Source organism: Amblyomma mixtum, chromosome 1 (genome assembly GCF_055824585.1).
Source record: "Amblyomma mixtum isolate Tamu chromosome 1, ASM5582458v1, whole genome shotgun sequence".
Classification (NCBI taxonomy): Eukaryota; Metazoa; Arthropoda; class Arachnida; order Ixodida; family Ixodidae; genus Amblyomma; species Amblyomma mixtum.
Window position 1 is genome coordinate 288,212,624 of NC_143012.1, and position 25,632 is coordinate 288,238,255.

The 25,632-nt window shown below is 47.4% G+C and overlaps 2 protein-coding genes across 2 annotated transcripts in view; one reads left to right on the forward strand and one right to left on the reverse strand.

The window, feature by feature from the left end:
- LOC149371979 (P protein-like) overlaps positions 1-25,632 on the forward strand; it is a 299,148-nt gene that overhangs the window by 4,886 nt on the left and 268,630 nt on the right. The window contains exons 2-3 of the mRNA XM_089566332.1: positions 15,080-15,152; positions 22,186-22,426. Coding sequence (XP_089422458.1) covers positions 15,080-15,152; positions 22,186-22,426 — 314 coding nt within the window. The remainder of the gene's footprint in view (positions 1-15,079; positions 15,153-22,185; positions 22,427-25,632) is intronic.
- On the reverse strand, positions 9,994-13,057 carry LOC149371980 (uncharacterized). The gene is made up of 2 exons (XM_089568011.1): positions 13,053-13,057; positions 9,994-11,698 (listed from the first exon to the last, which is right to left on the reverse strand). The coding sequence occupies exons 1-2, from the start codon at positions 13,055-13,057 to the stop codon at positions 10,765-10,767; spliced, it is 939 nt and encodes a 312-aa protein (XP_089424137.1). The 3' UTR covers positions 9,994-10,764.

A 25,632-nucleotide genomic window follows, 5' to 3' on the forward strand; every position in this document is an offset into this window, starting at 1 on the left:
AACAAGCGTTTATCGTAATATTTCGTGCAGAGGTAGTGTATTCCACGTGATGTTAGGTAGCGCCGTGCGTTCTTCCGTCTCTCCGCCTCACATTCAAACCTATATGAGCCCACGACTCGTCGCTATGTAGTGAGGACCCGTGGAAGTAAGCGTTTAGCTTTGACATCGTAATGCTCTAAAAGTGCGTACGAGTAGGCTAGACTTTTTCAGAATGGTTTCTTATCCTTTGAGCGATTCCACGGAATCCATTGCGTGCAGACCCTTTGAAAATGGGGGAGTGTCATTGCGCTTCCGTCATTGACCGACAGTTCTCGGGTCAATTGTCGAGCGCCGTGATGCGTCTCGAGTACCGAAATAATCTCATCTGCGCGCTGCAACGCGTCCAGAGTGGAGGAGGTACGCTGATAATCCGGTCGACATACGTCATACAGCTCGTCGCTCCCTCTTACGTCGTTTCGATTTGCTTATCCTGTAGGGCCTGATCATGCTCCTATCAAGTACAATCCTTCCGTGGACAAAACACAATCTCCTGTATATCTGTGCACTTTTACCTTCGGCTACGCGGAACATGATGCCGCCTTCCACTTTAGAACGGGTGCTATTCACCCTTATTTGATGCAATGACACCACCGGTCTAATAATCAGAAGTTTAGGAATATGTACGGGGGTCCTTCGATAACGATGCCATTCATCCACTCGTGGTAGTAGCAGACTAGTGAGATAGCACGCGATAGTAGATACATACTGTACACGCAGCGCGCAGTAAGTTGTAGCCTTGATGTAATCACATGCAGTTTTTGCTTTACAGATGTGAATGCAGTGGGAGGTGAGAGAAGAGCTAGTGGAATACAGAGAATTCGCAAGGTTGTCGTTCATGAAAGGCAGCACTTAGGTGTATATTTTTCAAGAAATGGCGAGTTTGTAACGGTGCATTCCTATCGATGATGATGATGATGATGAAAAACCTTTATTTAATAAAAGAGGTGAGACTCTCTTAAAGAACCCCGCAATGGGTGGAGTCCCTATTCCGGGACCCCATTGGTCGAAGCCGCCAGCTTAGCCCTCTTGACCAAAGCCTTTTGGGCCTGAAGGTCCGAGCAGCCAAGCAGGGCCGCCTCTTATTCCTCTCTGGTAGGGTTGGGGTGAGGGGAGAGAGCTGAGTTGCGCTGGCAAGCCCAAACCATGTGGTAGGTGTCAGCCACCTCGCCACAGTGTTTGCACCTGCCAGTGAACGCGGGAACGAAGTGTTTTAATACTGCCGGGCACAGCATTGTATTAGTGAATAGTAGAACGCGTTCGTTTGCTTTCCCCAGTCCCTTTGCAGGGGCTGGGTACACGCGGTGCCTATCCTTATAATAAGATGTTATGTCTTTGAACGAGAGTAAAGAGCCACCTTCAGGTTTCAGGTGCTCAGGAGCCAATGGGAATGCCCGGTGAATGAGTGCTCGGGCCGCCGCGTCTGCAGCTTCGTTTCCTGCTAGGCCCTGATGGCCCGGAGTCCAAACTATGCAGCGGGGAGTAGGATCGGTGTCTCGGCTGCAGTCTCTTAGTATTCGTTCAGCTAGTGGAGTTATCCAGCCAGCCTCATAATTTTTACACGCCGAACGCGAGTCTGTTATGATGTGTTTTGATTTGGTATCAGAAGCAGCTAGGGCGATAGCAACGTCTTCAGCTGGTGTTGTGCCTGGGGCTCGAAAGGAGAGCCCATCCACCTGTATTTCTTGATGTCTGACCGCGGCCGTGTACCACCCCCCGTGGGTCGGCCCGGCTACATCTACGTAGTAGACACCTTGCTTGTTGCCATAGTGGCGCACTAAGGCTTCCGCCCTAGCCTGGCGACGACCACTATGGTCTTCCTTATCCATCTTAGTGGGGAGGGGTCGAACTCTGACGGCGCGTCTCTAGAGTTCGGGCACTCGGACCCGCTCCTGAATGTGGAAATCGTGTTGGATGTGAAGCCGGGCTAGCAAGTCCCGGCCCGACTTCGTTTGGGCTAGCCTCGTGTATTGATTTGTGAGATGGGCTTCCTTGAGCTCCTGAAAGATGTTCACCACTCCCAATGCAAGAAGTCTCGCATTGGAGGTGGAGACAGGAAGGTCAAGTGCCCTCTTCATCATTTTACGGAGTATTACCTCAACTTTGTCTTCGTCGTGCTTCCGCAAGTGTAGATAAGGGGCCGAATAGAGGATTCGGCTGATTACGAAAGCATGGGCCAGCCGAACTGCATCCTTGCTTCGCAAACCACCTCTCTTATTGGAGACGCGACGGACCATACGGCCCACCTGGTCTCCAATTTTGCGGAGCTTGTGCAATGTTGTGTCTACTCTTCTTTGGTTATGGATGAAGAGTCCGAGTATTCGAATTTCTTTGGCCTCATGTATGGGGCCACTTGTTAAGGAGAGATGTATTTTGGTATTGTCCTTAGGTGATGCCCTAAGGTGTACAGGTGCGAGTTTTCTTGCAACACAAAATCAAGGAGCGTGCTTAAATGGGCGATTTGGATTCAGATCCTGAGTTCTGATTTGGCCGCGACGGATATCTTGCTCCTTCGCGGATTCGAAGAGCCGCTCCGGTTCGCCGTTTGGAATACACCATAAGGCTCATCTTCTGTGTCTTGCGATGTCAAAAAGCGTACTGACATCGGCAGTTCATGTATGTGCGGGCGCCTGTCTTTTAGAGCGGGATATCAGATAATAAAGATAACTGCTGCTCCTTAAGGGTACCGGAGTGGATTCCAAGAGAAGGAAGACGTAGCAGGGGGCGGCAGAAAGTTAGGTGGGCGGATGAGATTAAGAAGTTTGCGGGGATACGGTGGCCGCAACTGGCGAAGGACAGGGTTAATTGGAGAGACGTGGGAGAGGCGTTTGCCCTGCAGTGGGTGTAGTCAGGCTGATGATTATGGTGATGATGATCAGGCAACAGACGACAGTAAATCCCGACTGTCAGTCAGTCAAGCAGAATAATTTTACTTCGGAGACGTATTAAAGGTGCACTGAAGAGGAATCTGAACTCGTCTTTTTGCCGCGGGAACTCGATCTACACGTTCCGAGCATTCTTAGAAACTTCGATTTATTGCCCTCTGCGGATGATTTCCCTAATTAAATCGGATTAACGTACGGCTCCCGCCTTCTTTTTTGAATTGCCCGCACCCCGCATAGAGTGGGAGGAGTCGACCAACGCATGGAGTGCCTTTCAGACAGTCGCATGGCGGCTTTGCTTTCGCTTTTATTTTGTTTCTTTTAGGTATCCGTGAATAAATAGGTCTAGTCAGAGACTACATGGCTGCAAATTAGGCGCATGGAATCAAAAATACGCGTGGACTCTTTGCTTTCGCCGATCACTACGTATCACTTCGCCGATGGCAGAATGCCAAGCCACCACGTGACTGGCTGAAAGGTTGGTCGACTCCTCCCACCGTTTACGGGGAATTAAAAAAAAAAAGGGGGCGGGAACCCGACGTTAATTCGATTTCAGTTAGGGAAATCGGCCGCATAGGGCAATAATTCGAAGTTTCCAAGAACGCTCGGAACGTGTAGATAGAGTTCCAGCGGTAAAACTACGAGTTCAGATTCCTCTTCAGTGCACCTTTAGTACCCCACAACGTGTGTCATCGATTCGGCTAGATCCCGCTGTTTTAGCCCCGCCGAGCTTAGCCAAGCGCTCCAGGTTTTGGATGGGTTAAAGGGAAAAGGAAATGAAAAAAGTGGCTAGCGTTGGGTTTATGAACGCCTAAGACAGCAGTTCGAATGCCTTTTCTTCCTACCGCCAACGCGATGACTATTAACAGTTAGCACAGTCTTCATTAAAACGAAGGACGCCATATTGGATGATCGCTACAAAATAGGCAAACGTTCGAACCCGACCGCGGCGGCCGCGCTTCGATGGAGGCGAAACGCAAAAGGCGGTGTGCTGTGCGATGTCGGCGCACGATAAAGATTCCCAAGTGGTCGAAATTATTCCGGAGACCTCCACTATGGAACCTCTATCTCTCTCTCTTCTTTCACTCCTTCCTTTATGGCGCGGTTCGGGTGCCCACCGAGATTTTTGAGACAGTTACTGCGTCATTTCCTTTCATTAAAACCAATTTTCAATTTTCTACCACGAAGAGTCAGGTTTAGTGCAAGGTCTATGGACGATCATTCTCGAGCACCTTGCATTTGAGAACGGTCTCGACACGTTGGATCCTGGTTTGCTCTTTTCTTTTTCACAATGAGCCTCGAAACACCTTTAGCCGTGTAATCTGACCCATAAGGTGCGAATAACACGATATTTTTTTTCCCGGGTGATAGTTACTCGAAATGCGACGTAATCCTCGGTATGACCCACAGACTAAGACAGGATATTCGTCTTCGTCTTTCTTTGTTCTTTCCCTCGCTATACAGTGAAAAAGGAGCCAACGAAAAAGCCGTTCAAACACGGGTTGAGGTGTCCTTGGCCCCCTTAGCAGGCACTGACATCAGCGAAAAACGCAAGACACTGTTCTAAGACACAACCAGCTGCGTCCCATATGAAACGAAGTGTGCAACAAAACCAAAAACGTATTAGAAGATGCAAACAACCGCCTTAAAATAAATTTCATCACACTGCATATATCGAGCGAATAATACACAGTGCATGAAATTAGTCGAGTCAGCTGGTAATGATTATATATATATATATATATATATATATATATATATATATATATATATATATATATATATATATATATAAGGAAAAGGGAATGAGGGGCTCGTTATAAATATGAGAGAAGCCAACAGCCACAGAAACCAAGGGGCACAGGGGATTTTTAATTCATTTATTTTTTTGTGGTGTTAATCAATTTATAATATTACTGAATATGTTATCGCTTAAAGCTAATTGATTAGAAAAGCAGAAGAAAAAAAAACAACCACATGCCGCCGGTGGGATCCGAACCCCACCGGCGTGGGGTTCGGATGGTCGGAGGTCGTGGGTTCGGATCCCACCGGCGGCATGTGGTTGTTTTTTCTTCTGCTTTTCTAATCAATTAGCTTTAAGCGATAACATATTCAGTAATATTATAAATTGATTAACACCACAAAAAAAAATAAATGAATTAAAAATCCCCTCTGCCCCTTGGTTTCTGTGGCTGTTGGCTTCTCTCATATATATATATATATATATATATATCGAAGTATACGCTTCGTTAAAGGAAACATATTTATTCGACTCGACGTTTCGATCGGAAGACCGATCTTCTTCAGGAGTGATTTTACTTTGTTAATGCATCCCCTTTTATCATCTCCTCTTTCTGTATCAGAAAGGAAACAAATAAATCAAATCAAATTACGATTCACAAGTTATATATGTATATATATATATATATCATTTAACAAACGTGCTAACATATCACAAAGAACTTGTGGATCGTAATTTGATTTGATTTATTTGTTTCCTTTCTGATACAGAAAGAGGAGCAAGAGCAAAGGCAATGGCTCTTGCCCCGCATACAGTTTGGCACAAACAGTCATTTAACATAGATTTATGCGAAAAGTTTGACACCAAAATCTTCGGGGGGAAATAAGACAATGTCACAGCAGTGAGGGAAAAAAAAGGTAAATGAATTATGTTACGAAAAAAACCGTACGCAGCAAACAATAAACCGTACATGCCAACACAGAATACTTAGTACAAAGATGTAAATGTACACAATTCTGAACTTGGTTGTTGCAAGTTTAGCAACAACATAATAGCAACATCTTAATAGCAACACACAACAGCAAGATTCAAAATGGTAATGCACTCCTAGAAAAATACAAAATATGAACGTAAACATGGCAGATTAATTGAATTCCAAGTTATTTTCCAGCAGCGAGCTCTGAGCGTGTTCTTGGAGATATTAGCACTCAGATCTGTTAATTCTTGCATTTTATTCAGAAGGTTAGCTGTTCGATATTCAATAAGTTGTCGTCCATAATTCGTCCTTCCTTACTTTGGATGGCCGTAAAGTTTCCCTACGGAGAATAAAAGAATAAAATAAAAGAATAGACCCGTAGGCAAATTGTAATTTCACCACCCGTGGGTGGAAAAGTAAAATAAAAGGGAGAAAAGCTACTGTAGCGACCCACAGCCGGGGGAGCGGGCCCGGGGAGACTCCCCTGATCTCCCCTGGGAAGTAGCGGAAGGTATGGGCAAATGGATGGGAAATTGGAAATTGGTTTGGGTTGTGGGAATTAGGTGGGATTGGGGACAGCAGGCATTTTGACCAGATTTGATTTGATTTTATCCTGAGTTCCTTTTCAGGCCTCCTTGAAGGGCGTGCACTCAGTCCACCAATAGTGGGCCCTCGGCGTCGAGCGTACTCCCATACCACAGAGAACGTTTCGTGGGCAATCTCCGACCGTCTGAGACAGGGAAAACCTACAGGGGCTCGACTAGGATCCCCTCACCCAAACCAGGTTCCGCCACCCCGACCGTCCCACAGTACTGAGATGACAAATTTTTCACACCACTCGTTCGGTGCTTCGGCTCTTACTCCGCTGGTACTCGCACACGCAACAGTTATCCTTTCACGGTTTTCGCGGCGTTCGTGCCCACCGACGATCGCCCCTGGCATAGTATGTGAAACTCCACTCCATTCTCCCACGTCTTCATGGTTGAAGTCTCAATTGATGTCCGCAGTTATCATTACATGCTACCACAAGGTATAGCCGTTTGATGTCTCCCTGCGATTTCGCCAGGTCTACTAACCGTTACTCAGACAACCGCCGGGCTTTCCCGCGTTTCGGAGCTTACTGGCCTCCCGAATGTGCTACTTACTCCATCACTTTTCCTGTTTTCGGGCCAAAGGCGACTTCCCCAAAACCCAAGCTTGGTTCGCCCAGCCGCATGCCCCCGCGAGGCACCGAGCTCTCCGGAATCGGAAACCAACGCGTCCGCGGCTGGGTGGTACGCCCTCGTACCGAGAGGGAACCGTGTGACTTTCGTTTTTTGCGAATTTGGAACGACCGCGTCTACCCGGGCGATCTCGTCGCTCGGCAAAACGACTAAGTCAGAACCGCGTCTACCGAGGCGCGAACACCAACGGCAAAACGACTAAGTCCCGACCGCGTCTACCGGGGCGACCACGCCAAAAGCAAACAAGTCGTTCTGGTCACCAGTTCTGCTTTTGAGCCGGATTTCACGTGCCCAGTCCGTCTCCCATCTCGGACCTGCTCTCCCACTTTGGGCAACGGGCATCGTGGGCACGACACGCTCACAATGTCGCGGAAAGTCTGCTGAACCTTTCCTGGGGATTCGCAACCCCAAGAGTGGGTTCCGGCGGCTCCACTCACCGCTGTGCGTTGCACCGAAACAAAACCTAGCAGCCGAAACCGCACCGGTCCGTATTCGGTGGCGGGGAGGGGGGCACGGGCAGGCCGCACAGTCGGATTTCCCCCCCAGACTAAAGCACAGTAGGAAAACTTGGAATAAAAGAGTGGGCAATAAAGAACAGTTCGTAACCATTGAGGGATGAGTGGGCAAATCTTAAAGAGGCAGCCAATTGTTTTACTAAGGTCAGCTATGAGGCTGTTTACATGAAAATTCAATGATAAGCTTTCTTCAAACCACACACCTAAACATTTTTGGGCTTTGACTTGAGCTATTCCTTTTGCCATCAAACAAAATTTCTATGGCAGATTTCCTAGGCTTGTTTACGGTGCAAACAATATGTATTTCGCTTTCGCAATGTTCAAGCGTAATTTATTTGTGTTTAAGCAAGTAGGCATGTGGAGCAAATAGTTATTGGCAGCATGTCCAATTTCCGGGAGTGAATGGCTAGAGAAAAACACGTTGGTATCATTCGCATACATGATTAGTTTTGGGGTATTAGGAATAGAGCATAAATCATTTTTATTTATTTTATTTATTTATTTGAAAATACTGCAGCCCCATTCAAGGGGCTATAGCAGGAGTGGGTACAAAAATGTGGAACAATTCCACGCATACAAGAGTACATTACAAGCATTACAAATATAAACGCTAAAAAAACAACATACAATGCTACGACTCAATTGCCGACGCAAAATCAGAGATTGATAGTGCACGAATGTTGCCATCCAAAGAATTCCAACACTCCACAGTGCGCGGAAAAAAACTGTATTTGAAAACGTTAGTGCGGGCAAACAAAGGTTGGATATTAAGATCGTGATGGCTCCTGGTTGCAGATGGTTTTGAAAACGAGATATGCTTACCCTCTGAAAGGCAATTAGCAGAATGGACTATGGAGTGAAGAAGTTTTAAGGACTCAGTTTTTCGGCGGGATGCAAGCGGGCTTATGTTTAGGGAAGACATCGCAGATGAGGGTGAAAAATGAAAGTCGTAGCGGCGAAAAATAAATCTTACAGCTTTACGTTGCACAGATTCTATTTGATTGATTTCACATTGCTTGTATGGATTCCAGACATTAGAAGCGTATTCAAGAATGGGGCGAATTAGAGTTTTGTACATGAGCAATTTTGCTTCTTTAGGAGCATCCCGAACTGTGCGCCGCAAGTAACCTACCTTTTTAAGAGCTTTAGCTGTGATGTAATCGATGTGTTTTGACCATTGCATATTGTGAGAAAAAACGACGCCAAGATATTTATATTCATGAACCCTTTGCAGTGATGCATAGTCGTAATTAGAAGGTGATAGGCGGTTGGTGAAAGACATGACAACTGTTTTGCTGAAATTGATGTTCATCTGCCACGTATTGCACCAGTCACGGAACATACCAAAAGACTCATTCAGAAGGAGGTGATCATTAACAGAGTTGATAGTGCGGTACAGTACGCAATCATCGGCGTATAGACGGATCTTGGAGGTTATACTGTCAGGTAAATCATTAATATAGAGCAAAAATAGCAAAGGGCCAAGGACAGAGCCTTGGGGAACACCTGAGGTAACATCGGCTGAGGAAGAATCGACGGAATTGAAGCGAACAGACTGGGAGCGGTGTGAGAGGAAATCGGCAATCCAATCAGCGAGTTGAGAGTTATTGAGAATTACTTTTAGTTTGCATAACAATTTAGAGTGAAGGACCGTGTCGAAAGCTTTTGAGAAATCGATGAATATAGCATCGATTTGGTTACCGGCGTCTATGCTGAGAAGAATGTCATGTGCAAATTCGGTTAACTGAGTCACTGTACTAAACCCCTTACGAAACCCGTGTTGAGCTCTGGACAGAAGATTATTTGCTTCAAGAAATTCCATAATGTGTTTATAGATAATGTGCTCTAGGATTTTACATGAATGTGCAGTTAAAGAGATCGGCCTATAGTTAGAAAGCAGTTGTTTGTTGCCGGATTTATAGAGAGGGAGTACATTGGCGAGTTTCCATGAGGAAGGGACAATGCCAGTAGAAAGAGATTTTTGAAATATAATTGAGAGATATCGAGATGACCAGAGGGAATAACGTGCTAGGAAGGTGTTTGGGATACAGTCCGGTCCAGCGCATTTTTTTGTGTCAAGGCACAAGATAAGATTTAAAATCCCCGGAGTGCTAACCATGATATCTGAGATAGAATGATCATGATTAGGAAGACTGAAAGGTGGAATCATGTTATTATCACGTGCAAAGACGGAATGAAAGTAGGCATTAAATGCATCAGATATTTGAACAGGGTCAGTCACAATTTCTTCATTAATAACAAATGAGGTGGAGGAAGTGTTTGAGGGTAGAACAGAGCGCCAAAATTTACGAGGGTTATCTCTTAGCAGCCCTTGGAGCTCAACGCGGAAATAGAAATCTTTAGCAGAGTGCATTTTAATTCGAAGTTCATTTTTTGCAGCTTGAAATCGAGCAACAACATCAGGGTTATTGTTACGTGCCGTGCGTCTCAGCCGGGCCACACGACGTGACATCTGTAAAACATCGCGATTAATCCAAGGAAGAGTAGGATTTCTTTTCTTTGTTTTGACGGGAACAAACTCTTTAATGCACAGTCTAACAATTTTTTCGAAATATTCAACAAGGTCATTAACGTCTCCGTCACGGCTGAGCGCGCAGAAGGCGTCGAAGCACTCGGCTAGTTTGTCGATTACGGAGTTGTCGTCTGCGTGATGGAAATCCGGAAATGACGTGAAGGAGTACTGTGGGTTACTAGAGAAGCGGGACAGGGTAAGGAGAACTGCTTCATGGTCAGAAATACCATCGACAACCGTACACTGAAACCCGGTGTCTATTAGGTTGGGGCTTAGAAAGATTAAGTCTAGCAATGAATTCAGCCTGGTGGGAAGCGTAACTATTTGAGTGAGTCCAAGAGAGAGTGAGAGATCCATCAACTCTTTTGCTAAAGAAGCGTCACGGCCAGAATAACACATCGATGGCCAGTGAATACCAGGCACGTTGAAATCACCCATGAAGATGATGTTTGATACTGAAAGGCTATGTATGAACTGACCAACAGAGTGCAAAACATCAGCAGAGGTTCCGGGGGGTCGGTAAAAAACGCCAATAATAACAGTCTGTTTTTCTAAATAAAGCTTGCACCAAATTGACTCGGTGTTGCATGGAGCAGGAAGTATAGAAAATCTAAGATAAGAACGCAGAAGTAAAGCAACACCACCTCCTTTGCCCTCATGCCTGTCAGCACGGATAGCAAGGTAACCAGGTGGGGTAAATTCAGAGTCATATATGTCAGGGTGTAGCCAGGTTTCAGTGATGCCAATAATGTGAGGGTCATGGGAGGACACAAGCGCGAGAAGATCAGGGAGTTTGTTTGAGATGCTTCTAGCATTAAGATTTAAGACAACGAGACTTGGTGGCGAGCTAGGTGAACGTCAACGGGGTAACGGAGGAAGCTCACTAGATTCGGTAGCTTCATGACAGGGTAACGAATGAAGCTCAGGAGATTCGGTCGCATCGTGGTGGGGGTCCCGTTTCAAGCTACTTGAAGCTTCATCCCATGTGTACCTGACACCATCAATGAAAGCGTGATTGTACCGAAGCTTCACTTTTGAACCACCGTCACGAAGCGAGGAAGATGCATTCCATATTTTCTTACGAAGGGCACGGACGCTCGCAGAGAAATCCTCAGTGATGTAAAAATCTTCCCCTTTGAGTTTCGATACGTTTTTCATGACAACAATCTTCTCACTGAAGTCGAGGATCCTTAGAATGACAGGTCGTGTACGTCCATCACTGGGTCTGCCGATGCGATGACAACGCTCAATGCGCGGACATTCTATGCGAAGATTTTCAGTAAATATTTTGCAAATTTTGGACAATAAACTGGCGCCATCTTCATCAGGACTCTCTTGTAGACCGTGCACAACAAGATTGTTCCGCCTTGACCGGTTTTCTAAGTCTTCATTCTTTACAACCAAATTGGATATTGTTTTTTTTAATGAGGTAATGTCCGAACGGAGGTTAGCGCTCAATGACTCAGAGGCTGAAGGAGTTGCAGATGATTCCAGTGATGAAACACGAGCTTCGAGGACATCAAGACGAGCGGAAAAAGTTTTCTTAATATCTGCAATGTCACTAGCGATTCGTTCTTGACCAGCAATCAGTTGCGAGAGCTGAGAAAGCACATCTGCGACCCCCGGAGTGGAGGACAAGTCAGTATTGGAACGCGTTGCCCGCTTCCCACTAAGATGTTTAGACGAGTTAGCTGAGACTGATCGTTTAGGGGGGCCTGGGTTTTGTTCAACGTCCCCGCTTTGTAGAAGGCGAGAAAAGCAAAATACAGCATTTGAACAGAAGGTAACAAAACTGTGTTGGAAGGAAAACAGCAGCAAACAACGATCATCAGATCGAACGCAGTGAGCGTTCTTTAGGTAACATACCTGCACGAAGAACATGCAACGATTAGGCATCTTGTAAAGGCTGCTGCCGTCCTGCCCACTGAAGCGGTACGCCGGTGCGGTCCGATTTATAGTCCGAGGAAGAGCTGACGTAGACCAAGGGCCGATGGTGATTGGACGGTGTAGACAGGCACGTGGGAAGCCGTCAGGTGCCCAGGGGAGCACGCCAGGTATATCACCAACAAGGGTGACATGGCAGTCCGTAGCGAAGCTGATGGTCCCATCCACGTGCCGCAAGCTTGATGGTTGCGCAGGCGCTCTTGAGTCGAAGTCGCAAAAAAGCGAAACAGCAACAGCCGCGAGGATCTGCACGAAGAACATGCAACGATTAGGCATCTTGTAAAGGCTGCTGCCGTCCTGCCCACTGAAGCGGTACGCCGGTGCGGTCCGATTTATAGTCCGAGGAAGAGCTGACGTAGACCAAGGGCCGATGGTGATTGGACGGTGTAGACAGGCACGTGGGAAGCCGTCAGGTGCCCAGGGGAGCACGCCAGGTATATCACCAACAAGGGTGACATGGCAGTCCGTAGCGAAGCTGATGGTCCCATCCACGTGCCGCAAGCTTGATGGTTGCGCAGGCGCTCTTGAGTCGAAGTCGCAAAAAAGCGAAACAGCAACAGCCGCGAGGATCTGCACGAAGAACATGCAACGATTAGGCATCTTGTAAAGGCTGCTGCCGTCCTGCCCACTGAAGCGGTACGCCGGTGCGGTCCGATTTATAGTCCGAGGAAGAGCTGACGTAGACCAAGGGCCGATGGTGATTGGACGGTGTAGACAGGCACGTGGGAAGCCGTCAGGTGCCCAGGGGAGCACGCCAGGTATATCACCAACAAGGGTGACATGGCAGTCCGTAGCGAAGCTGATGGTCCCATCCACGTGCCGCAAGCTTGATGGTTGCGCAGGCGCTCTTGAGTCGAAGTCGCAAAAAAGCGAAACAGCAACAGCCGCGAGGATCTGCACGAAGAACATGCAACGATTAGGCATCTTGTAAAGGCTGCTGCCGTCCTGTTAGTAGGACTGGTTTTTTCCTGGGCGAACGGGCGGGCGAGATGCGGTCTGCGCGTGCAGGATCGTTGAAGGGGGATATTGGGAATGCTGGGGAAAATCGCCAGTCGGGTCTCAGCCGTTTAAGAGAGCAGGTCGCTTGTACTGTGAACCCCTGTCGAAACGTCTCGTCAAGCAGAATCATGGAGCGTTTACCAGATCAGCGAAACGCGACCAAATTTTCTGTAAATCTTGGTAAAACGGGCAAAGAGACTCACGACATGATTAAGGAGGCCGACGGTGACACTGCCATGGGTAAACCATGTGTTGTTTTGAGAGGCGCAAGCTGCTCCGAGAAGGTAAGGAAAGAGTGAAAGACGACGACCGCTCCGGACGCCCTTCGACCAGCAAGACCAATGAAAATGTGTAGCGAGTGAAACATTTACTGAGCAACGATTGTAGGATGAGTATCAGAATGATTGCTGATGACTTGAGCATTCCTAAAACCCAAGTTTTTGAGATCGTGACAGAAAACTTAGCCATGAGGAAAGTGTGCGCGAAGTTGGTGCCGCGAGTGTTGTCAGAGGAGCAAAAGGCCAACCGGAGAGCGATCTGCCAGGATCTTCTTCATTATGTCAATGAGGACCCCGATTTTTTGCCCAGCACAAGCTGGCAACGCTGCCTCAGCCCCCCTACTGCCCCGACTTGGCCCCGCTAGACTTTTTTCTATTCCTGAAAATCAAATCGACGCTCAAGGGGAAACATCACGGATTGGTAGAGGTGGTTCAACAGGCCGTGACGAGGGAGCTAAACAGCATTCCGGTCCAGGCGTTCCTGGAGGCGTACGAAAACTGGGAAACTCATTAGCAGCAGCTTGTAGGTTCGGAAAGGTGCTACTTTGAAAAATTCTAATCGTTTTTACTACTCTCATGAATAAATTTTATTTAAAAAAATCAGTCCTACTACTTTCAGAACAGACCCTGTGTATATGTTATGAACAGCAAGGGCCCGAGAATAGATCCCTGTGGAACGCCTCTTTTAACTGGCAGAACGGGAGATATATATTTATAAAAACTGACATATTGATAGCGGTTTGACAGATTGCTTTTTATTAATTCTAGTGGTATTCTGCGGATCCCATACCTGTTCAGTTTAACTAGGAGGACATCGTGACACACAGAATCAAATTAATGCGGCAGGTTGAAATTTTCCTACATTGTGTTGACCTGGTGGTGTAGATTGAATAGATCGCTAACCCTGAGTATATTGAACTGGTTAAAGACCTGTGAGGTAGACTGTAAATGTGATACGTTAGCAATGATGCGTAGGCCTTTTTTTGTGTTTTTAGTAGCTTGTTTAGATTACCTTCTTAAGTTCTGCCCCACGCTAGAAATGAGTAATGAAATCACTGTGACTCGCTACACGCCAAAAATGACGCGTCCAATAACCGGCTGACGAGGCAATGCCCACATGTAGTTCTTGACAGCGACAAGTGGGAATAAGATCTGTTGCCAAAGCGTACCATAACAACAAAAAGATACAACGGTTATCTCTGAACGAAATCACGGGAAATCATGAAGATATATAGAGGCGCGGTATTCTGTAGGAAGGTGTTATTTCATTCTGTTCGGGTAGTACTGCTGCGCAAAACTTGCATGTATTAAAAAAAATTCGCGGAGTTTTCGGTTTCTTCCGCTGCGAATAACTGGCAGTGACAGCTGTCAATTTTGGAGCCGGCAGGAAATGCGAACGGCGCTGTCTAATACCACGCCTAACCATTCAAGTGTTGGGCACTTGTCGTAAAAGAAGAGCCTTTAGAAGAAAATGTTCCACGTCTTCAGAAGGCAATCTCAAAACATGATGAATTAAATAATGTGCCGCCGCGGTGGCTCAGCGGTTATGGTGCTCGGCTGATGACCCAAAAGACGCGGGTTCGATCCCGGCCGCGGCGGCTAGAATTTCTTTGGAGGAGAAATTCTAGAGGCCCGTGTACTGTGCGATGTCAGTGCACGTTAAAGAACCCCAGGTGGTCGAAATTTCCGGAGCCCTCCACTACGGCGTCTCTCATAGCCTCAGTCGCTTTGGGACGTTAAACCCCATAAACCAAACCAAACCAATTAAATAATGTGTTCAAAAAGGAAGGCCCAAAGATATAGGGCGGGAGGGTAACGGTGTTAGGCTTTGTAAGGTGGCTGGCTGCCTTGTCAGTTTATGATCTTGGGTCCAGATAGCAAAACTGATTTTTCCGAAAGGGCTCTGTTGTGATTGGTGAAGCGAATTATTTCTCTCTGCTTTTCTTTTACAGGTGGTGATGAGCTTCATCCCCGAGTTGACGGAAACGTGGACCAGTGTCTCAATCGCGGGGAATGAGTCATATCGTATCCTTTCGAAGATGATCTTAAAAAAAACTGTTTAAATCAGATGCCAATGGGATGAACCAATATCTCGCGACATTCGGCAAACAGCGGCATATCAAAGCGGGGCAGTTGTAATGCGTACCAGCTCCAGCTTCTTTTTTTCTGTCTGTACGGCCTTACCTCTATATCTCTGTGTCAACTTCTAAACGGCGTGAGATCTACTAGCGTGTTCAGTAAGAGCCGCTGGAGCCTCGCAGTCTGCTGTTAGAGTGCCAGGGTCATTTTGAAACGGGAATTTATCGTGACGCCGTTTCTTACACAGCCCTGCCTTACCTTCGACAAGAGCATCGAACAGAGCTGCCATTTGGCTGGCGCTTGTTCCAATATATATATATATATATATATATATATATATATATATATATATATATATATATATATATATATATATATATATATATATATATATATATATATATATATATATATATATATATATATATATATGTATATAATGGGCCAGAGAGAACTTGAAGAATGAAGGGGTCGATCGAACCTTGTACGGCTTTCTTACTTTATTTCACCAACAGTTTCGATCGGTAGTGCGACCTTCCTCAGTTGGACAAATAGAGTAAGATAGCCGTAAAAATTGTGATCCTTTCACCCCCCCCCCCCCACACACACACACGCACGCACGTACGCGAATTGTACTTATTTTACTAGCGAGTACATTTTACGCTGCACGCCCTGCTTAATTCCACCGCTGCTGGTGTCCTCATCCCGGCTGCTCCTGGAAGGTCTCTCGTCTCCTGGCAAAACACCTTGTTATTTCTTAATCCTGCACTGCTTAGTAGACGTTGATCTTTTTTTTCTCTTCTTCTGCATTAGCAGCTGTGCCTCTGATTATTTGAGTTCCTCTCCCGCCACGTGCCCGTTTTTCATGCCGTGTTCGTTAGTCGCTAATCCCTGCTTTCTTTGCGCCGTAATTGGGAAGTCGGGCGTTCATGCTTTTCTGTTAGCCCATGGCATCGGGCGAAGGAGCTCTTCGTACGGGAGTAGCCTTAGTTCGTGTGACCATTAAACTGTGCGTCGGTCGTCCGATGGTGCACCATGTATAGCCGGGGTTAGTCGAGCGGACGTGTGGGATTGCCGTGACATGGTTTAAGCCTTGTTGCTGCTACGTAGAAAGCACGAGGGCCATAGAGTGAACGGTCGTTTAGAGTAAATTGCGTCAACTCGGCATCCATACATTTCACTTTAAAAGAAAATAGTCGTTTTTTCCGCAGCAGTTCGCAAGTGAAGGGAGTAAGTATGCACAAGCGCAGAGAACTTGCACGTACGCAGCTCAACATGCGGAAGAAAACTGTTCATCGCGTTGAAACCTTGATCATTTGCTGAATAAAGAAATGGATTTGCAAGAAATGGAACTCGCCCCACACGCACGCGAACAGAAAAAAAAAATGTAGCTGTGGCTCTTCTCAGCTGAGCCAGGATATACGGAGACCGAGAGCTCTGCCAGCAAGCACTGCAATTATATTAGCCAGAGCAAATCACGTGATGCATTATGTGCCACAAGTGCGGGAGCGAGCGTCCAGAGCGGCGGTCGGCGGAGCGGCGGACGTGGCTGCCAAGCGCGAGAGGGAATCACGTAATACCACAACTGGCGAGGAGGAGCGGCCGAGCGGCACGGAGCGCCGCGGCGGACGTGACTGTCAAGCGCGTAGCTGTGGCGTCAGCGAGTCACATGGCATGACGTCATAGCCACGTGCGGCGCGCCTCCCGTTAGGGGTCAAATCTAAGAGCCAGTTGACTTTCAGGCTCAGCATGGGAGGAGTAGGGCTTTTCGCTCTAAAAGAAACATGTCGAGTGAACTGTAGTGAAATCCCATTTCTTCGAACTCGCTTAATTCGATCCTCCGGTTTATTCGAAAGGATGCTTTGAGCTGGTCAGCATCATGTGCATCAGAAACGATCTCTTTAATTTGAACTCCGCGTAAATCGAACAGTTTCTTTGCTCCCTTTCGTGTTTGAATTCGGGTCCTCGCTAAAGTTTCAGAACAAACAGACACAGACCATGAGATAGACAACATAGAAGCGCTTTCATACACACAAGTGTTGTCTTTCTTGTGGTCTGTATCTATTTGCGCTACAACTTTTTATAAGATCTATATGCCTTTCAACTGCAGTTGAAAGGCGGTACCTTCATTGTCTTGTGTTGTGCCCACTGTGACAGTGTGGTTCAAACCGTCGCACAGCCGGTGATTCTGTTTGTTCGCTGTTCTCTCCTGAGGCGTCTGCATGTCAACACGTGTGGGTGCCTGAGTGCTTGGGGAATGAGGAAGAAATCGTCGCGAACACGGAGTACTCTTAAGCTATATGCGTGCAACATTCTAATAAATAAGTAATGAAAGCCAAAGGATTTCTATATTTCATGTCCTACGTGGGCACAATGCAGAAAAAGCAAACAAGCAAAAAAAAGGCGAATGGCAAGCTACTTGACAATACTTTCTTTTCTGATGTGCAAGTCGCCTTTTTTTTCCTCTCAAGTTTTCGAGCGAAAAGCTCTACTCTTCCCATGCTGACCCTGAAGGTCAACTGGCTTTTAGATTTGACCCCGAAAGGGAGGCGCGCCGCATGTGCAAAATCGCGCGTGACTGGTGCCTCGATCTTCATCTTCACATTCGTCGCTACAGCTGCGCGCTTGTTATTCACGTCCACCGCTGCGCTCTCTGCTGCTCGGTCGCTCCTCCTCGCCAGTTGAGGCATGTGATGTGTCACGTGATTCGCTCTTGAGCTTGGCAGTCGCGTCCGCCGCTGCCGCGACCTCCGCTCTGGACCTCCGCTCTTGCACTTGTGGCACGTGATGCATCTCGGGATTTTCTCTCGCTGAAACACTTTGCTCTCGCTTAAGCCTTGAAATAATAAAGATTAACCAATGCTAAACCGTGTCTAACCATGCTTAACAGAGCTTTCGCTCTCTATATCCTGGCTCAGCTGAGTTGATTGGATTGGAAAACATTTATTCCGTCAAAAATGCAGATGCAGACGGTCCGCGCTAGATGGCCTCCAAACCATGGCTGGCGGCGACCTGGGCGGCCCACTCGGTGGCCAAGGCTTGAATGCCCGGGTCCGAGCTGACCAGCACGGCCTCCCATCACTCAACAGAAGGAATTCGTACTAGATCCTCCGGTGGAGGTTCTTCTTTACATTGCCATAGTATGTGGTCATACGTGTCTGTTTCGCCCCAGAACCTGCACTCGGGGATATAGTCATCCGGGTACATTTTTGATAATAGATAGAGGGTAAGAAAGGACCTCGTTTGGAGTCTCTTCGAGGTGATCTCAGGTGGTTGAGCCACAGCCACTTTTTTTTTTCGCGCTATGACTCGTAAAGCGTTGCAGCTCATATGCGCGTTTCTTCAAGCGTTAGGGTGAAATGCGTGATATTACTGCGCAGTGTGCTGCACTCTTTCGGAATTCGGGTTGTTGGTACTGCCGATGCAAGACAGGCGAGGGAGACATGAGGTTATTTCTAGCGTGGTTGCTTGGGTCAGGATATGTCACTTATGGAATAGCGTGAATTGGGCGAGGCTTACGCTGGGCCATAGAGACACGCCACTTGCACTGGTTTCGTTTTATTTTATTTCCGCTTGTGCCGTACAAGTTGTCAAACACTGTTTTGACCCACAGCCGGAGGCACGTGTGGATCCCAGAAACACACACATGTAGGCAAAGGCACAGATTTGGTGTGAAATAAAAATAAAATAATAAAGACGAAAGACAAAAACTCAGCACTGGGTGAAGTTAAAATACATGAATGTGCACATTATAATAAAGGTGAGTAAACGAAACCCAATCAAACCAATCTAGCGCAAGAAATACCAATTAAAAACGACAGTTGGAATGGTCGAATAAGGTTCATAAAGCATGGCCTTAATGCACTAGAGGCGTCATGAGACTGTTTCATCTCTAGCGGTTAGCTATTCCGAATCTATTCCAGTCCCCGTAACACACAATCTGTTTGAGACAGACTGCGAACATTCAGACTTTGACTGCTTTGCTTAAAATTATCTGGTCACGATCGCAAAGAATAAGCTGTTTGAACGCATAAAACCGATTTGCGCGCGGTTCTTTATTTTTTTTGCTGTGTGTGTGCAGTATGTATACGCTTTCTGGTTAAATTTCTGCCATGTAGCATGCTGGCGTCCAACACTGATTGTGGCTTCTTCACTGGGTCACTGGCAACAAACAAGAAAAAGTCTCGCTTGCGTTATACGTATTTATAGAAAAAATAGACGTAACAGCGCGCTTGTGCAGATCTGTTCCCGCAGTTTCATCGCGCCAGCCAAATTAAGAGCCGCCACTTAGGTAAGGAATTTTCTTAAGCGAGAGAGATGTGTTTACAAATAAATCTGTGTAAGTTCGTAAAAAGTCCATGACGAAATGTAACGCTGCACGCTCCAGCTCTTGGGCTGCGTGTCAAGGGTAGTTTACGGAAGTTCGGCTTATGCAGCGGCGTAACTTGTAAACTGGAAATCACGGTACGTTGACATATTAAGATATTAAGTCGGCAATCCAATATTCCAGTGCACGTTATGCAATGCGTGAGGAGCGCCGAGAAAAGAAAATAACACTGGCTCTATTCCCCAAACGGATATGGCGCCTGCTGATGCTATTAGGCAGACTTCCGTGGATGAAATAGTTGCATAAGCAAACTCGGGCTGGGGTTACGAAACAGAGGAGTACAGCCGGGAACAGTGCACTATGTTCTGTTGGTAAAGTGTAGGCTGATGCGCTTCCCGCTCTTTGGCGGTGCGAAGTGCCCACTTGCGTCGCCATGTTCTCTATTATTGTTGAACAGTTGGCCGCAAAGATAATCCACTGATTCGTCCTCCACGGCTGTCACTTCGCACTCATACGAGTGTCCAGCTGTGACCTACTTTCAGTGTTGTTGCGCACTGCAGAAACTTGACGTAAACAACGGCTCAGAACAAACTCGCGCTCTTTCCTGCGCGGACTTGTTTCGTTGTCGCTGCCGTGTAAAAGAACGGCTGCAGCGAATTTCGCGAACCGGCAACGGTTTTGAAATCATCGGCGCAGCCCTGACTCTCTCTCTCCCTTGCGTTTGCAATATTGCCGGCGGGGTTGCCTTTCTTCGGCCACGACTCGGCCAGTGGTAGTGCACCCGCTTTGCAAGAAAGTCGTCGTCGCCACCAGCGCCAACAAAGCACAAGCTGAGCACTCCCGTATACAGGTTTTGGTTTTGGTCTTTTGGGGTTTAACGTCCCGAAGCGACTCCGGCTATGAGGGACGCCGTAGTGAAGGACTCCGGAAATTTCGACCACCTGGGGTTCTTTAACGTGCACTGACATCGCAGAGTACACGGGACTTTAGAATTTCGCCTTCATCTAAATTCGGCCGCCGCGGCCGGGACCGAACCCACGTCTTTCGGGTCAGCAGCCGAGCGCCGTAATCACTGAGCCACCGCGGCGGGGAACACCCCCTCCCCCGTATACAGTAGTGGAACCTAGTGGCACACCGAAGCTTCATGCTTTTTATGAGGCGCTTGGGCCAGTCATCTTCCAGCCGTCAGATGCTGACAGATTTCGAGAGCCTCATAGTCGCCGCCCATGGCACTATCGTACCACACCAGAGCGCTGGCTCTTTCGAAATGGATGTGGCGTACAGTGGTACATGTCTGAACTCATATTACGGCGAGCACTGACACAAGCGGGCAGCGTTTCGGAGATAAAGACGTTTTTAGCATACCGGAGACGTATTAGCGGAGGCGTATACCGGTTTACCGAACTCTTCCTCAGCACGCGCAGTGGCCCTGCCTGGCCCCACCCATGTCGTTACGCGTGCGCAGGAGGTGTGCGTTAAACCGGTGTACGACTCCGCTAATACGTCTCCGGTATGCTAAAGATGTATAATACTGCCGACGGTCAGTTAATGGGACTTCAGCTCCAGCGGAAAAAATGGTAGTTTCCACAGTGTTAAAGGGATACTGAATCAAACTTCTGGAGCTGCTCTTCTACATGTAAACAAGAGGTTGACTGCTAAAATTGATAAATGCGACAAGAATTTTTGCGAAAAAAGGCAGATAGCATGTTTTATTCGCGATTTATTGCCGTATCGTTGCACCTGGCGGCCGCCTGTGGAAGCTGCGGCTAGACGTCATAACACCCGCGCGCCCACTGTTCCCGCAGAAACACGATTGCCATCGCTACTCGCGGGGTTTGTCAGTTCTGCGTCGGCAGTGTCGGAGATTGGGAGCCTTATCGCTTGGTCTACCCAAATTGCCGTGCGACATCGCGCTTCGAGTGACGCGACCGGTTGCCTGTCGGACGAGGGTGTCACGACGTCATGCTCTTCACCTCGCGCCGGCCAAGAGGGCTTGGCGCGCGCTCATAAAACATCGAAAATAAAACCATCCGCTCAAAATTTGTGAAATGACGACTACATTTCGTTCTAATTACATTCCGAGAATCTATTTTCAGCGTTTTTGTTCAATTTTAAGATTTTGCTTCTGTATCCCTTTAATGTACTGAATGGTCCGAAGCCAAATTACGTGTACACAGGAACGGCTCAGTCCTCGCTCACGCTCAGCATTGCAAGGAGCAGAAGGTTGAGAGGAGAGTAAAAGAGCCTGCAATAGTTTCGACGAACGGGGCGAATGTGCCACATCTTACACATAGTACGTCAACAACACTTATACATGAGTTCATTCACAATTGGAATGAGGAATCTTCCATGGGTGTGATGGGGGGGGGGGGGGGTGCAGAGATAATCAGGTTTTAATAAACGGCACGTGCTGGCTGATGTGCTGCACTTTACTGAGGATAGCGGCACTGACTAGGCGTATTTTGCTTCGGCCCTATAGGCTTTTACAGGCGATGGTTCCCTCAGAGTGGCAGCGTGTCCGACTGCGAGTCAAGGAGGTGGGGGGGGGGGGGGGGGGGGGGGGGGGGGGTGACAGCTTAGGGGGAATAACGTGTCATTGATAACTGCCTTCGTCCTGCGGTGATGGTGACGATTTCCTTGACCGGCGGCGAGTGCACAACCTGAGCCTCCTGCTGGAACCTGGCCACCCCGTGGTGCGGGTCCGCGCCCGGGGTCCCTTCATCGCGGACGAGCTGGGCAACCTGTCGGGCCTGTGGACCGTGTTCACGCTGCTGGGCAGCGATGAGCCTTCCGTGCGGGTGCCCACCGCGCCGCCGCCCCTGCAGCCGACGCCCATGCAGTGGGAGCACCTGTTTCCCCTGCGCAAGGACTCCATCGTCGAGCAACAGCCACTGTGAGTGTGTGTGCATACTACTATATTTACCACCCTCTATCTCTTGTCTTCTGTCTGCAACGTTTACCTGACCGTGCAAAGCCATCAGGCTCAAGGTGCTCTCCTTGATACCTGTTGCGAAGACCTGCACGCTATCTAAGGGGGAGACGCAACAGCTGAAACAGCTTCATATTTGAAAGGCTGTGCGCTAAAAAGACGTTCACTTGCAAAAGGCCAGAATTTGTACAGGTTCCTCAGTCGCACCGGTCTTATGCGAAATTTTACTGGCGTCATTTGACCGGCGCCTTGAAGCTAGCTTGAAGGACGCAGGGATATCACGTATTTTCAGATACGCTGATGACTATCTTGTCCTTCTTAACGCACCTACACACTGTGCCGCTTATACACTTGTAAAACAAATTCTCACTGCTTTCTGTTCTTCATTGAGGGGTCTGAAATTCACGCATGAACGTGCAGATCATGATCGACTCTAGTTTGTTGACCTACAGCTTATTTTTACAAATGCTCATGTGTGTTGGGCTTATCAGCCGCGCTCAAAGAAGTCACTTTTGCCCTATGATAGTGCCCACTCCAAGCTGGTAAAGCGTGGCATCTCTTTGCATGAAATCTGCAATAGAAAAATCTGCATGCGCCCACAAGATAGGTGAAAGTTACCAGTGCCAGATCGACCAAATTTCCTCTGCACATCTGGTCACCAACATGTCTGAAAACCTTTTGCAAAAGATTAAAAAATCGGAGCATGCTAAACATCAGACAGAACAGAAACCTGTGCAGGTTATGCCTTACCTGCATGGCCTTTCAACACAATTTGAAGAAAGTTGCGTCTCGTCACGGGGTTAAGCTGGTTTTTTCGGCTCCTTGCAAGCTGGCGAAATTATGTCCAATGGTGACCAGGAAGCGTGTTAAGAAGGCCTGTAATATCAAGCATCAAACCGTGTACACACAATGCACTGCCAATGTAGTGTACGAGATTCCCTTGACGTGCGGCAAAGTGTATGTGGGTCAAACCGGGAAATGTTTCAATGAGCGCGCCTGCAGGCACAACGTCACCATGAAGAACAGATCTGGAGGTAACCTTCCGTTACACTGCAGCAGTTGCCAGAACTGCTACCCCAAGTTTAATGAAACCAAGTTTCTAGCTAAGGCTCAGGACAAAACCGAAAGAGAAGTAATTGAGGCCCTTTTCATTCACCTCAGGAAAGACAAGGCCGTTCGCACGCCTTCTATTAACCTTTCTAAGAATGAACTTACCTTTTTGGATGGGTACATTTAGACTATTAACCCGTTCGCTTCTCTATGTTTTAGTGTCCTTTTAGATCTTTTGATGTGCTTTTATTTTATTTGCCGCCCTTTACACGGTTTTTTATCCCTATCTCTCACTTGTTCTTTTCTTTGTTATAAATTTCGTCATGTTGTTAGGCATTTTTTATGGTGTTATCCTCTTTTTTCAGTGTCATCTTTCATACAGCTCTGTTCTCCTATGTTGTTATGCATTGCTATCAGCCGATATGAATTCCCCTTTTTTAACTTACCTCGGCAGGTGTTTGATATGTTCACATTTTTTGGTTTCTGATATTCTCACTTAGATATGCATTTTTACGCTCTCTTTTGTTGGGTTCACTCTCCGTCACGCAGCTCATCTCTGGTTATCAGCGGATATATAAGTGCGCCTGGCTTCTTTTGTCGTCATTGAAGTTGAAAGTGGCGCTTCTTTCCGGTCGTCTCTGTCCCTTTTCCCGTGAACGTCTTTTTAGCGCACAGCCTTTCAAATATGAATATATACCAACTCGCCCGTCAAAAAGCCTTACTTCTGAAACAGCTTAGCGGTACCGGTACCTTTTCAACTCCATTAAAAGAAACTTGCAGAGCACACGAATTTGCAGCTTTCCTGCTGCGGTAACAGTGCATACAGGTCAGAGAAAAAGGGCATGGGCGCTCGCTTGATTACTCTATCATGCACAGTGTGGCCAGCGGCATTCGGTGCCCTTATCGTGACTCGTTATCTGCGTGTGGTCTGGATCAAAGCGATGTTTATAACCCCACGTTATGTCGCACCAGTGAACTTGTAAACGACCCACTGTCGCGCAGTTGACTGTCACTGCGTCAAAAGCCAGTGGCTGGATCGGAGACAGTGGTCACGGCCGAGTCGGTCGTCATCTGTGCTCCTTGTTCCGTCCTACCGTACTGGGGCGAGGATTCGCGCATTCGCAGTGCGTTGGACAGCGTTGCAATGGCGGCGTCGCGGCCTCTTTGAATTACCCGAGGTTATGACTTTCTCTTTAAAAAAAATAGTTAGGGAAAGGGTATACTGCTAAAAGCTGTGGTAGTTTGTAAATGCGGTGTGGGCCCTCAAATGAAGAGCTAACCTTTCTGGTCTACTTGTTTAACTGAGCTTCCTGCGAAAGGCCCTCAGTTTGATGGCGTTACACAACAATGGCAACACTAGCGATAGTATAGAAAACCAGAGGAATGTGAGTCTGTCTTGAATTTAGACCTCACAACTAACCCAACTGACAATTTTATTGCATAATATGGCTCTTCCGCCCTTCTGCGGCCATTCTTAAGGATCTTAGGGCTGGTCAGGTTGCCTGTGTGCGGCTTTTTTCGCCTATAGTTCCTCCATAAGCTTGTGCAGTCGAGATTGTGGGAATAAACAAGTTGCAGTGTTCATGGAGGCACAACTGCAAGAACGGAAAATTCGAGCGAAAAGTAGGAAACAAGAGCATGAAAAATATTGACTACTGTCAGCTGTTTACATAGAAACGGTCCGAGATCTTAACATCTCTGAGGCGATTTGTAATGGTAATTAAGCCGTTCCATTCGACACTTGTGCGCGATATGGCCCACAGCGATAAAAGTGTGGCATCAGTGTGCTTAGCTATGCGGAAAAGTTGCAATTCTGGCCACTTCTAATCGCTACTGAGAGAAGTGACACGTGCTCCGGCAGTGAAGCAGAATCAGCTTTATGGCGGTTTTGTAAGGCTAGCATTTACATTTCTGCTTCCTGTGAATTTAGTTCTCTGCATTCAGTTATGGAACCCTTAAGCGGGGGCAGTACGCTGCAAGTCGGTTGCGTGCTTCTGCAGCGTACAGAGCATCCTTTCAAACCGTAGGAGAAGCGTCCGTCCTCAATCAGCCCGTCTAAAGAGGAACTGCAGCGCTCGTGCTTACCTTTAATGCTCTACTGCGCGTATATTTGACACGTA